This window comes from Hyla sarda, chromosome 3, assembly GCF_029499605.1.
Source record: "Hyla sarda isolate aHylSar1 chromosome 3, aHylSar1.hap1, whole genome shotgun sequence".
In the NCBI taxonomy this organism is placed as follows: Eukaryota; Metazoa; Chordata; class Amphibia; order Anura; family Hylidae; genus Hyla; species Hyla sarda.
The window spans coordinates 6835397-6850910 of NC_079191.1; the positions used below are offsets into that span (position 1 = coordinate 6835397).

At 42.9% G+C, this 15514-nt stretch overlaps 1 protein-coding gene across 1 annotated transcript in view; it reads right to left on the minus strand.

Annotated features, from left to right (window-relative positions):
- Positions 1–660: 660 nt before the first annotated feature.
- LOC130360477 (uncharacterized) overlaps positions 661–15514 on the minus strand; it is a 91705-nt gene continuing 76851 nt past the window's right edge. Inside the window, exons 7-9 of the mRNA XM_056562966.1 lie at positions 8227–8672; positions 907–1195; positions 661–838 (exon numbers count right to left, since the gene is read on the minus strand). Coding sequence (XP_056418941.1) covers positions 661–838; positions 907–1195; positions 8227–8672 — 913 coding nt within the window. The remainder of the gene's footprint in view (positions 839–906; positions 1196–8226; positions 8673–15514) is intronic.

Sequence of the window (15514 nt, forward strand, 5' to 3'; positions counted from 1 at the left end):
TTATCTATCAGGGATGAATTATAGTTAGTGGAGGCTCCATCTTATCTATCAGGACCGAATTATAGTTAGTGGAGGTTCCATCTTATCTATCAGGACTGAATTATAGTTAGTGGAGGCTCCATCTTAGCTAGCAGGACTGAATTATAGTTAGTGGAGGCTCCATCTTATCTATCAGGACTGACTTATAGTTTGTGGAGGCTCCATCTTATCTATCAGAGATGAATTATAGTTAGTGGAGGCTCCATTTTATCTATCAGGGATGAACTATAGTTTGTGGAGGCGCCATCTTATCTATCAGGGATGAATTATAGTTAGTGGAGGCTCCATCTTATCTATCAGGACTGAATTATAGTTAGTGGAGGCTCCATCTTATCTATCAGGAATGAATTATAGTTAGTGGAGGCTCCATCTTATCTATCAGGGATGAATTATAGTTAGTGGTGGCTCCATCTTATCCATCAGGACTGAATTATGGTTAGTGGAGGCTCCATCTTATCTATCAGGACTGAATTATGGTTAGAGGAGGCTCCATCCACCTCTGGAAGCAGTGAATTCCATCACTACTACATTACTGTGCACACACATATGGCCCTTTCCACTGAAGTCTCCACTAAAGTCTATTTGAGTTATGAAGAAAGCCAATGACCTTCTTACACCTGTTTAACCACCCAAAATTATCCAAAATGGTCCAATAACCATTTGGTCATCGGTTTTGTCTGGGGTGTTCGTAGCAGAGTCCTGCAGGGCTATAAGCATTGGGGCACCATCATCACAGTCAACGAAAACCCCACTACAAACACTCCAGAAATCCTTTTTTCCAGTAGATTGGCGCATATTCCTGTAAATATGACCCATAATCTCATGGCGACAGCAAAGAATATTGAATTATAAGACATTAGATCTTACCTTGGGTTGTTATTCCCGTTATTGGTCAGTGAGTCTCCAATGAGTATTTCGGCCCCGTTGATGTAATCGGCGCAGCAGTCCCCTCGGTTGGTGATGGTTATATGTGATATTTGATACGTTTCCAATAAATCTACTCTCCACCAGGGGGAAGTCTCAAAATCTTTGGTAGAAAAACATGACCCGTGGGCGAAGATGGGATCCGTATTTCCATCTATGGCATTGATGGCAGCGCTGAGCCCCTCATAATTTGTAGATTGCGTTGCACGTCCACGAAGTGCAACATTTTGTACTGTAAAGTAAAATACAACAAATAATAAACAAATAAATACAAGAATTCTATTATTAGGATATTGTGTCTGGGTGCCCACTAGTGAGTATTAAACTTTTTTCATACCAAACAGTTTCTTATCCTAGAACAGGTTTAGTGGACGGGCCTGGAGTGAGGAGGGAAGGCTGGATCCCCACCCCACATAGTCATCATGACTAAACCAATAGTGATGACATTAAAGGGGTACTCCGGTGGGAAAAAAAATTGTTTATTTTTTTCAAATCAACTGGTGGCAGAAAGTTAAACAGATTTGTAAACTACCTTTATAAAAATAAAAAAAAATCTTAATCCTTCCAGTACTTATCAGCTACTGTATGCTCCAGGGGAGATTCTTTTCTTTTTACATTTCTTTTCTGCCTGACCACAGTGCTCTCTGCTGATATCTGTCCAGAGCAGGATAGGTTTGCTCTGGACAGTTCCTGACATGGACAGAGGTGTCAGCAGAGAGCACTGTGGTCAGACTGGAAAGAACTAGACAACTTCCTGTGGAGGATACAGCAACTGATAAGTACTGGAAGGATTAAGATTTTTTTAATAGAAGTAATTTACAAATCTGTTTAACTTTCTGGCACCAGTTGATTTGAATTTTTTTTTTTAAAGGAGTTCCCCTTTAAACATACTGTATCAGAGTGATCTTCTGTCAGGAGCAGAGGGGGATTGTATATATCAGTGTGAATATGAATTAGAATAACTGTAAGGAAAATACTGTAGGATCCTGCTATAAGACATATTTTATGGAAACCCCATTGAATGTCCTGGTTGTTCTAATGTGAGAAATAAAGGGGTGAACTATCTTGTTCTGGGCTGTGAGGTGATATACAGATGGTGGCGCTGTACAAAAACAACTCTACATTCACACCTCTTCTATTATAATTGTTTAACCTATTATTTACTCACTCTGATTTGTGCTGCTTGACACGGAGATGCACAAGACGATGAAGATGAATAAGAACATTATTCAGTCAGACGGGAAAACAAGCAAATTAATCCTAAAAGATCAATAAAACAAGAAAAATGCGTATAAGTACTTCCATTCACATGTGGATTTAACCCCACGATCAGTCATCCTATATGAGAATTACGGAGCCTTCCCACCCCCTGCAGTCTGTGCTTTAGGTCGATCTTGGTCTTTGACCTCATGAGATCTTTTATTATTAATGTATATATTTTACAACCAGAAAAGGAACGTTAAAAAAAAAATAAAATAGAAAAGCCAAATAAAAGACCTTTGTGTACGGTAATTTGTGACATATTGTTATAAACCATCCAGAAAAAAAAGACAAAAGAAAGCACACAGAGGAGGAGTGATATACTATATTCATACTAACAGTGCGAGGGGCACTCCGCCAGAAAACATCTTATCTCCTATCTGAAGGATAGGGGATAAGATGTCTGATCACAAGATGTCTGATCTCCGGGCCGGCAGCGGTATTTGAGCGATATTTGGCTATGCTCACCAGGCAGAAATTCTGCTATTCCACTCAAATTCTGTTTCACAAAGCTCGCTGCAGAATTCGAGAGGAATTTCGGCAGAATTTGTTTGATGTCCCAGTATGGGATATGCATCTCACAGTCCTATCAGCTTAAGTCCCTGCAGGTCCCCAGGGCTCACCTGCACTGTACCCCTATAATCTGTATAATTGTATATTGAATGTAAAGGACCTTTGATATGGTCACATGGTTGTTAGTCACATGTTAAGGTCATATGTTTTGTTACCCAGAGAGCACCAGATGACCTGAGCTAGCCTATGGGCTCCTTGCTCAGCCCCCCTTTATAAGACAGGGAGGTACTACAATCTCGCTCTTTTGTCTTTCTGCTGAGGTCAAGTCCAGTCCAGACGTCTCAGAGCCGGTGTCCAGCACATCCGGAGGTCTCAAGCCTAATCTACAGCCAGTAAGTCAAGTCATCTCTGTCTGCTGTCACTATCTTCAGTGAAGGCAAGTCTATTCTAGTCAGCGTGGCTGTCCCAAAGTCTGTCAAGTCACTACAAGTCCCAGCAAGCTGCAAGGTCTCTTGTGTTACTGGTCATCTCTCTGGGATCCTGGCCTAGCTGTAAAGACTATTTCCATCTGTCTACTTCAGTAAACCTACCGTTAACCCTGACCTGGCCTTGGAATCTTATTAGCCCTGCCTAACTAGGACTAGCTGTGCTACTGTTCAGGTGGTTCTCGGTTAAAACCACGCCCTGGCATCACGAACATTTAGGGGTTAACACCATCTGCCCCTGGGCAACAACATCTGCCCCATACACCTCTCATCGCACCCCCCGTGGCACACCACAAACTTTGGCATCACGAACAGGATACGGATGTGTGGCGATGCGAAAAAGTTTGCGCCAGAAAAGTGTACGGGACTGTTTTAATTGCAAAGTGTTACAGGCAGGCGCTGGTAAAGTAGTGGGGGAGGTGAATGAAAAACTGTTAATTGCCGTTGCAAAGTGTGTAAAGTTAGTACCCGAAAGGGTTAAACATAGTCTAGATTTTCCTACGTGGGCGAGTGGTGGCAGCTCCGCCCCGTTAGTCCCCTGCGGTGACGCCTCTTCAGTCTGTGCAGAAGAACTAAAGATCCGCCCCGTGTTGCACAGGAGAAGACTTTACCAGCCGGACCAAACAGGCCGTCCCCTGGGTGCAGCCATATTGAAGGCTCCGGCGGCTGCGCCAGGCTCTGCAATCTACAGTTTAGCACCCACTGCAGCGCAAACTCTGCATAAACCAACGTTCTCCTGCAGTAAGTCTCCGGCACCGGTGGTGACTCTCATTAACCCCTTAGCACCCAACAGTGTCTCCGGGTACTTGCAGTATAGTGGGGGAACGCCACTAAGAGGGTTCCAGGTAATTAAGATTAAGTCGCTGTAGCATATTGCCAAGGATCTTAAAGGGCCAGCGCACCCAAATCATCTTAAAGAGACAGCGCACTCAAAGTATCTTAAAGCGACAGCACACTCAAATCATCTTAAAGTGATGGGGTACTCAAAAGGTCTACAAGATGTCAGCACCGGTATTCTTGGGGAATCCTGTCCTCCCTACCTACAATGGAGACCACTTCACCCTGAGGGATTTCAAAGAGAAGAACCAGAGTTTGTTTGTCTTTTACTCTCTCCCTCCTTATCAACAGATGCAGCTGCTCACAGGACATCTACAAGGACCAGCACTTGAGGAACTCCGCTCCTTCCCGGCTCTTAGAAGGCGACTATAGAGCAGATCTTTGAGGGGTGAACCAGGTATTTGAGTCGCATTCTCCATCAGAGGTACATTTCTGATTGTATGAGAGGCGACAGAAACCAGGTGAGACTCTAAGAGCTTATGCTGTCACCCTACAGAATGCTCTAGAGACTGTTCAAAAAATAGATGTTATCATGCCCGAGCAGGGCAATAAGGTGTTAATGGACAGGTTTATCGATGGGGCTCGCAATAAGTGGCATAAAGCCCAGTTGAGAATGTTAGCAGTTCAGAACCCCAGTCTGTCCTTCCCCTTATGGACCACGGGTTTTTCCATTTTTGCACTTTCGTTTTTTCCTCCTCACCTTTTAAAAATCATAACCCTTTCAATTTTGCACCTAAAAATCCATATTTGGCTTATTTTTTGCACCACCAATTCTACTTTGCAGTGACATCAGTCATTTTACCCAAAAATCTACAGCGAAACGGAAAAAAAAATCATTGTGCATCGAAATTGAAGAAAAAAACGCCATTTTGTAAATTTTGGGGGCTTCCATTTCTACGCAGTCCATTTTTCGGTAAAACTGACACCTTCTCTTTATTCTGTATATCCATACGATTAAAATGATACCCTACTTATATAGATTCTGTAAAAAATCCTAACTACATGCAGGAAAATTTATACGTTTAAAATTGTCATCTTCTGACCCCTATAACTTTTTTTATTTTAATGCTTATGGGGCAGCATGAGGGCTCATTTTTTGCGCCATCATCTGAAGTTTTTAGCGGTACTATTTTTGTATTGATCTGACTTTTTGATCGCTTTTAATTTATTTTTTCATCATATAAAAAGTTACCAAAAATACGTGGAATTTTTTTGCGCATACGCCATTGACCGTGCGGTTTAATTAATTATATATTTTTATATTTCGGACATTTACGCACGCGGCGATACCACATATGTTTATATTTATTTTTATTTACATGGGTTTTTTTTATGGGAAAAGGGGGGTGATTCAAACTTTTATTAGGGAAGGGGTTAAATAACATTTATTTACTTTTTTTTTTACCCTTTTTTTTTTTGCAGTGTTATAGCTCCCATAGGGACCTATAACACTGCATACACTGATCTCATATACTGATCATTGTTATCCCATAGGGACCTATAACACTGCACACACTGATCATATACCCTGTTCACTGCAAAGCCATAGTTTGCATTGATCAGGGTTATTGGTGGACGATTTCTCAAGCCTGAATCCAAGGCTTGGAGCAATCAATCGTCGAGGGGACATGCCGGAGGCAGGTAAGAGGACCTCCGCTCGTGTCCCAGCTGATCGGGACACTGCATTTTCACTACGGTGGTCCCGATCAGCCCCACTGAGCAGCCGGGCAGCTTTCACTTTCGGTTTAGACGCGGCGTTCAACTTTGAACGGCGCGTCTAAAGGGTTAATAGCGCGCGGCACCGCGATCGCTGCCGCGCGCTATTAGCCCTGGGTCCCAGCTTCAGATACATGCCGGAATCGACCCGATATGACGCGGGAGCCGGCCAAGGACGTAAATATACGTCATTGGTCGTTAAGGGGTTAAAAGACTGGCTATTCAAGTAATTGAGTCTGGGACTGAGTCTAAAGATGTTTGTACTCGCCCTGCACCTGCTCAGGAGTCCTCAGGGGTGACGGTCAAGTCTACACTGCCCCGGTCAACTGTCCGTCCGCAGTTCCAAGCAACCATATCAGTCACTATGAATACAGACTTACAAAGTATTAAAAAAAGACCTTTCACAATTGACTAAGGCTATGTAGGAGCTCATCCCCTGCCTGCTCCACTCTCCCGTGAGCAATCCTTGCCTAGAGAAACCCCCTCTACTCCTGCCCCATATAATCCCAGTCACTGTGCTCCTTCACCCGCTAGGTATTCTGGGAGTAATAGACCCTTCTGCACTCACTCTAACAAGTCTGGACAATGCACCGCTGGGGTTTAAACAGAATTCCCTCAGGGGTCAAGGACCAGTCCCCAGGAAAACAGCCAGCAGTCACAACTCCAGAACGCCCTAAATCAGGACTATCCCTTTATGTCGCCTCCTGCCCCTATGTAAAAATTGTTGTAGAAGGTGTGCAGTTGGAGGCGTTAATAGATACAGGATCACAAGTGTCCACTACAGTGGTCCCTCAACATACGATGGTAATTCGTTCTAAACGACCCATCGTTTGTCGAATCCATCGTATGTTGAGGGATCCGTGCAATGTAAAGTATAGGAAGCTGTACTCACCTGTCCCCGCCACTCCGGACCAGGTCCTCACCGCTTCCGATGCTGTCCCAGGGGCTCCCGATGCTGTCCCGCTGCTCCGGCGTCTTCTTCGGGATCCTCCGGCTTCTTCCGCATCTTCTCCAGGGTCCGGGCCTCGCTTTCTGGTGACGTTATTACGCTGCTGCGCCGGCACGGCGTGCGCAGCGACGTAATAACGACGACGGAAAGCGAGGCCCGGACCCTGGAGAAGATACAGAAGACGCCGGAGGATCGCGAAGTGGACCCGGAGCAGCAGGAATAGGTAAGTGAACCTGCCCGGGATGCTTAAACTGCTATCCGACAGCAGCTTAAGCATTTTGCGCTGTCGGATAGCAGTTAATGCGATGGCCCCGACATATAAAAGCATCGTATGTCGATTTGATCATATGTCGGGGTCATCGCATGTCGGGGGATTACTGTATATCTAAAGATGTTTTTTACAAGTACTGGAATGCTAATTTGTTGTATGAACCTGATTATGTAGATTTTAGGGTAGTGGCAGGTAAAGGGAAACCAATACCCAGACATGGATATTGGGAGCCCACCATCCAGTTGGGGGAGCATGTACTTAGAGAGCAGGGAGTGATTGTAACTATTGTGTCTGATAAGGGGTCTGCAGAGTTTATATTGGGGATGAATATTAGGAAACACTGTTTTGCTGAAATCGTAGATTCTTTGCATGCCTCTCTCCCCCACATGTCCCCTTCAGGCCAGCGGGCCGCACAGCAGCACTTAAAGGTTCTACAGGTGGGGCAGAAGTTTGCCAAGACATCAGGTCGGAGACCTTACAACCCAACACAGAAACAATCATCGGTGCCGTGCATGTCCTGGAGTAAGAAACAAGGACTATCAAGCCCTACTACAGCCTATGCAATTGGAAGATCATCCCTTAGTCCGAGCCACAAGAAGCCTAGTCACAGTTACCAATGGGAGAGTTCCAGTCCGGCTAGTCAATCTGTCCAGTGTGGCTACAGTCTGACCTAAACACACTCCAGTCGCCCAGCAATCTTCTAGAATCGTGGGACTTAAAGCGCAACTGTCACAAATTTGTACCCCCATAAACCTATCACAGGGTAACATAGAATTACTCTCCAGGTAAACCTTTTACTGCTTTCTAGCAGATTTTATCAGGCTAAAAAAGGCTTTAGAAGACAGTCAGCAACAGTCGGATAGGTGTGGCTATGGCCCGCAGCCGCCACGTCTATCTCCTGTATGTCAGCGCTAGGACCGCTGTGTGATTGGTCCCAGCACATTGGCCCCTTTATTATCCTTATCTGTGGCAGCAAACATATAATCCGAGAGCATTACACTGTGCACTGGGGCCGGAAGCGAGCGCTTGCTATGAAAACTAGCTGCCCGCAGCGCCAGTGATATGTTCACAGCATACTGGGGCCATCAGGAGAGAGCGCTTGCGGCCCCGCAGCACCCGGAAACAGTTTTCTTCACATCACCAGTGCTGGGGGCGGCAAGTTTTCATAGGAAGCGCTCGCTCCCGGCCCTAGTGCATAGCGTAATGCTCTGCCACTTGCTATGCAAACTAACCTGCTGTGTCGGCACTGTAACCTAGTAGGAGAACGGGCATTGTAAACTGATAGAAGAACGGGCATTGTAAACTGATAGAAGAACGGGCATTGTAAACTGATAGAAGAACGGGCATTGTAAACTGATAGAAGAACGGGCATTGTAAACTGATAGAAGAACGGGCATTGTAAACTGATAGAAGAACGGGCATTGTAAACTGATAGAAGAACGGGCATTGTAAACTGATAGAAGAACGGGCATTGTAAACTGATAGAAGAACGGGCATTGTAAACTGATAGAAGAACGGGCATTGTAAACTGATAGAAGAACGGGCATTGTAAACTGATAGAAGAACGGGCATTGTAAACTGATAGAAGAACGGGCATTGTAAACTGATAGAAGAACGGGCATTGTAAACTGATAGAAGAACGGACATTGTAAACTGATAGAAGAACGGGCATTGTAAACTGATAGAAGAACGGACATTGTAAACTGATAGAACGGGCACTTGTTTTACTTATACATTTGTATGCTCGTGCCACAGATAAGGATAATAAAGGGGCCTATGTGCTCGGACCAATCACACAGCGGTCCTAGCGCTGACATACAGGAGATAGACGTGGCAGCTGCGGGCCATAGCCACGCCTATCCGACTGTTGCTGACTGTCCTATAAAGCATTTTTTAGCCTGATAAAAGCTGCTAGAAAGAAGTAAAAGGTTTACCTGAAGAGTAAGGCTGGGTTCACACTACGTTTTTGCCATACTGTTTTCAATCCGTTTTTCTAAAGAAAACCGTATGGCAAAAAAACGGATGGAACAGTAGGGAAAAAAGTAAACCATATGCGTTTTTAAACAGTATACTGTTGTTAAAAGTGCATACAGTTCCGTCAGTTTTTATAGAAAAAAACCCCATAAATTTTTGAAAATTTTGTCCTGCAACCGCACACGTTTCTTTTTAACATGGACGTCAATGGGAAACGCACATGTATACGGTTCCATACGGGAAAAAAGTATATGTTTTTACTTTGCACATGCGCATTTGAATCCTAAAGTCCCCACCCAAGACCCCTCCCATTAAAAATGGACAAAATTTTCAAAAACGTATGGGTTTCTTTCTATAAAAACTGACGGAACTGTATGCACTTTTAAAAACAGTATACTGTTTAAAAATGCATACGGTTTACTTTTTCCCATACTGTTCCATCCGTTTTTTTCCCATACGGTTTTCTTTAGAAAAATGGATTGAAAACAGTATATGGCAAAAATGTAGTGTGAACCAGGGTTAATTCTAAAGAACTTTGTTACCCTGTGATTAGTTTATGGGGGTACAAATTTGTGACAGTTGCTCTTTAAGTATATAATATATTTTTATATGTTCATATGTAGTATATCTCATCTTAGATTTGGCCATTTAGCTGCAGATCTTATTCTCCTCATAAGAATGTTCTATTTCTTTCTATGTCTTTCTATTTGCTGTAGTTGTTCTCTATTCCAGGTACGTCAATCAGTAAGTTATTGCCTTTATTTTCCTCACCTACTCATCACGGCCCGGATCTTCATCCTTTCAAACATACAGAGGAACTTTCCGCCTGCTAGCGATGCGTCCTTAATAACAGATACGCCGCCCCGCTCTGTTTATATCAGAGCCGCGGCATGCCGCCCTTTGTTTATGTGCCGTGGAGCGCACGGCTAAGGCCGGGTTCACACCACGTTTTTGCAGTACAGTTCCTGTATCAGGTTTTTGATGAAAAACGGATTCCTCAAAACTGGACTAAACTGTATCAAAATGTGTGTAAAATCTTTAACCTATCTACAGTTAAAAAGTGTATACAGTGATCCCTCAACTTACAATGGCCTCAACATACAATAGTTTCATCATACAATGTTTTTTTCTGGACCATTGTAACTTGAAACCAGACTCAACATACAATGTACAGACAGTCCAGATCTGTGAGACGTGTCACAACTGGAGGAACTGACCAATCAGAATGGGCATTTTACTGGTAAATCACCTCTATTACTGAAGTGCATGCACTGACTGGTGTCTGGTAGCGCCCCCTACAGTACAGGGAGGTATTACATGTTCTGTACTCTTTACCTGTATTACTGAAGTGTATGCACTGACTGTTGTCTAGTAGCGCCCCCTACAGTACAGGGAGGTATTACATGTTCTGTACTCTTTACCTGTATTACTGAAGTGCATGCACTGACTGGTGTCTGGTAGCGCCCCCTACAGTACAGGGAGGTATTACATGTTCTGTACTCTTTACCTCTATTCCTGAAGTGTATGCACTGACTGGTGTCTGGTAGCGCCCCCTACAGTACAGGGAGGTATTACATGTTCTGTACTCTTTACCTGTATTATTGAAGTGTATGCACTGACTGGTGTCTGGTAGTGCCCCCCTACAGTACAGGGAGGTATTACATGTTCTGTACTCTTTACCTGTATTACTGAAGTGTATGCACTGACTGGTGTCTGGTAGCGCCCTCTACAGTACAGGGAGGTATTACATGTTCTGTACTCTTTACCTGTATTATTGAAGTGTATGCACTGACTGGTGTCTGGTAGTGCCCCCCTACAGTACAGGGATGTATTACATGTTCTGTACTCTTTACCTGTATTACTGAAGTGTATGCACTGACTGGTGTCTGGTAGCGCCCCCTACAGTACAGGGAGGTATTACATGTTCTGTACTCTATACCTGTATTACTGATGTACATGCACTGAATGGCTGTCTGGTAGCGCCCCCTACAGTACAGAGAGGAACTACAAGTTCTGTACTACTCCTTACCTGTGCTAGGGTTAGCTGCTCCTTTGGACACCAAGTAAGGGCGGCTCCATTTGGGACACTGTGTGTTCTGTACAGGACCCTGAAGAAGCTCCTGTCCTCTACATAAACCATTGTTTCCCAAGCAGGGTGCCTCCAGCTGCTGCAAAACTACAACTTCCAGCCGTTGGCTGTCCGGGCATGCTGGAAGTTGTAGTTTTGCAACAGCTGGAGGCACCCTGCTTGGGAAACACTGACATATACAGTAATTTACAGCTCCCAGAAGATCTTTCTTACTTTTATATGTAAGGATTTGCTTTATCTATATTAGATATCTACTTATTTATCTTTAATCCTCCCTTTTCCCTATTTTTGGTGACATTTTGGGGCTTCAGAACCAATTACCAGGTTTCCATAGAGTTCTGGTCTCAACATACAATGGTTTCAACATACAATGGTCGTCCTAGAACCAATTAATATTGTAACTTGAGGGACCACTGTACAGTTTGAAAAATGTTGTCCGGTTGCATAGATTTTTTACGAAAAAACATATCAATTTTTTTAACTTTTCACTCTATTATGAATATAGTTTCACTTCTTTGATTGAAAACCTTATGGTGAAAATCAAATGGAACCGTACGCACATACAGTTCTGTACGGTTCCCATTGACTTCCATGTAAAAAAAATAAAAAATGTATACGTTTTTTCACCCGGACCAAAAACCGTGGTAGGCTAAGGTTTTGGGTACAGGAAAAAAACGGACAAAACCGTACAAGATGCAAAACGGATGCAACCAAATGCATCTTCAATGGAGAGTCAATGCATGCGGTTGTCAATACGGTTCCGTGCGGTTTTCACATTGAAAATGTATATGGGAATTGTACCGCAAAAAACATGGTGGGAATGCAGCCTTACACCGACAGCTTGCGGACAAAGCCTCCTCTCTAACCTGAACCGGGCAGAGAATATATTGTCCTTTTTATGCAATTTATTTATGGTTCCCCTATTGATGTTTTTAAGATAATTTTATGGAATTCTACCTATGTTTGAGCCAGACTAACGTATACGAATCTGAAATGTCTGTTATTCTGATAATTCTTGTCATTCACTGGCGACTGTTCCTCTGACCTTTGATCCTGCCACCATTTTGTTTTTCATTAGGGTGCATATATAAAGCCAACATGTTTCCTAGACTTGCGCACAACCAAAAATGTTGTTTCATTTTGTATTTTTTTTCGGAAGAAATTTTTTTCGGTTCTGTTAACCCCTTAAGGACTCAGGGTTCAATTTTACACCTAAAAATCTGTATTATGGCTTATTTCTTGCGTCGCCAATTCTACTTTGCAGTGACATTAGTCATTTTACCCAAAAATGCACGGCGAAACGGAAAAAAATCATTGTGCGACAAAATCGAAGAAAAAACGCCATTTTGTAACTTTTGGGGGCTTCCGTTTCTACGCAGTGCATATTTCGGTAGAAATGACACCTTATCTTTATTCTGTAGGTCCATAAGATTAAAATGATCCCCTACTTATATAGGTGATTTTGTCGTACTTCTGGAAAAAATCATAACTACATGCAGAAAAATTTATATGTTTAAAAATGTCATCTTCTGACCCCTATAACTTTTTTTATTTTTCCACGTACAGGGCAGTATGAGGACATATTTTTTGCGCCGTGATCTGAAGTTTTTATTGGTATGATTTTTGTTTTGATCGGACTTTTTGATCACTTTTTATTCATTTTTTAATGGAATAAAAAGTGACCAAAAATGCGCTTTTTTTGACTTTGGAATTTTTTTGCGCGTACGTCATTGACCGTACGGTTTCATTAATGATATATTTTTATAGTTCGGACATTTACACACGCGGCGATACCACATATGTTTTTTTTTTTTTTACACTGTTTTATTTTTATTTATTGAAAAAGGGGGGTGATTCAAACTTTTATTAGGGAAGGGGTTAAATGACCTTTATTAACACTTTTTTTTTAACTTTTTTTTTGCAGTGTTATAGGTCCCATAAGGACCTATAACACTGCACACACTGATCTCTTATACTGATCATTGTTATCCTATAGGAGACTATAACACTGCACACACTGATCTCTTATACTGATCATTGTTATCCCATAGGGACCTATAACACTGCACACACTGATCTCTTATACTGATCATTGTTATCCCATAGGGACCTATAACACTGCACACACTGATCTCTTATACTGATCATTGTTATCCCATAGGGACCTATAACACTGCACACACTGATCTCTTATACTGATCATTGTTATCCCATAGGGACCTATAACACTGCACACACTGATCTCTTATACTGATCATTGTTATCCCATAGGGACCTACAACACTGCAAACACTGATCTCTCCCATAGGGACCTATAACACTGCACACACTGATCTCTCCCATAGGGACCTATAACACTGCACACACTGATCTCTTATACTGATCATTATTATCCCATAAGGACCTATAACACTGCACACACTGATCTCTTATACTGATCATTATTATCCCATAGGGACCTATAACACTGCACACACTGATCTCTTATACTGATCATTGTTATCCCATAGGGACCTATAACACTGCACACACTGATCTCTTATACTGATCATTATTATCCTATAGGGACCTATAACACTGCACACACTGATCTCTCCCATAGGGACCTATAACACTGCACACACTGATCTCTCATGGTGATCACTGTTATCCCATAGGAGACTATAACACTGCACACACTGATCTCATATACTGATCACTGTTATCCCATAGGAGACTATAACACCTCACACACTGATCTCTTATACTGATCATTGTTATCCCATAGGGACCTATAACACTGCACACACTGATCTCTTGTACTGATCATTGTTATCCCATAGGGACCTATAACACTGCACACACTGATCTCTCATGCTGATCACTGGTGTGTATTAACACGCTTGTGATCAGTGTTATCGGCGCTTGACTGCTCCTGCCTGGATCTCAGGCACGGAGCAGTCATTCGCCGATCGGACACCGAGGAGGCAGGTAAGTGCCCTCCCGGTGTCCTGTAAGCTGTTTGGAACGCCGCGGTCCCGAACAGCCCGACTGAGCAGCCGGGTCACTTTCACTTTCACTTTAGAAGCAGCGGTCAAAGGGTTAATACCTAATACAAAGGGTTAATACCGCTTCTAAAGGGTTAATACCGCACATCGCCGCGATCGGCGATGTGCGGTTTTAGCCGCAGGTCCCGGCCGTTGATGAGCGCCGGGACCGACGCGATATGATGCGGGATCGCGGCGCGATCCCGCTTCATATCGCGGGAGCCGGCGCAGGACGTAAATATACGTCCTGCGTCGTTAAGGGGGTTAAACCTTCGGGATAGAGTAATTCGTTTTATTCTGTTTTCAGGCGCATTCATATATCATTTTTTTTTGTTCTATTTGGAAACTGTTCGGCTTTTCGGATGCATTCGTTATTTCGGATCTATTCGTTATACTTGTTATTAGTTTTACTTTTGTTTTCGGATGATTTTTTTATTCATTTTTATGGTTATTGGAGATGGAGATACCTTTTTTAATAAAATTTCGCAGGGTACCATTAAAAAACTAAAATAAAAAAGATACAGTAGTGAAGGAAAAAATTGTATCTAACGAAATGTATCTTTTTTATAACAACATTTTTATTAATGTTTAAAACAGGGATCAATTTATGTGGGCGGGCGGGGAACTAAAAATGTAGCCGACAATAATAAAAATGTAGTGTGTTTTTCACTTTTTTTCTTTCTTTTTTGCATTTTTTTTAGGTAGTACTATTACACCCAGTACCTGTACTTATTGACAGATCGCCCGGGGTTCGTTGTGATCCTCCTGTATAATCTATAGAGGTGGCCGGCCGCTCTTCTATGTTCCCCTGCACTGCCGTATATATACACATATTCATATTTCCTGCAGAGAGCTGTGATTGGCCAGATAGTTCCAGCCAATCACAGCTCTCTGCGGGAAATATGAATAGGTATGTATATATATATACGGCAGTGCAGGGGAACATAGAAGAGCGGCCGCATTTATACATTATACAGGGGGATCACAGTGGGTGTCAGGAGTGACATTCACTGTGATCTTTCCTTAACTGCAGGTACTACTACTCCCAACATGGAGAACACTCTGCTCAATGCTAGGAGCTGTAGTACCTGCATTAATAGACAGATCGCAACAGGTGTGAAGTTAGTAACATAGTTCATAAGGTTGAAAAAAGACCAGAGTCCATCAAGTTCAACCTATAACCCTAATGAGTCCCTACTGAGTTGACCCAGAGGAGGCAAAAAACCCTCATACTAGAGGTAAAAATTCCTTCCCGACTCCAAATATCAGAATAAATCCCTGGATCAATGTTCTGTCCCTATAAATCTAGTATACATACCCAGCGATGTTATTACTCTCCAAAAATGCATCCAGACCCCTTTTGAATTCTTTTACAGAGTTCACCATGACCACCTCCTCTGGCAGAGAATTCCACAGTCTCACTGCTCTTAC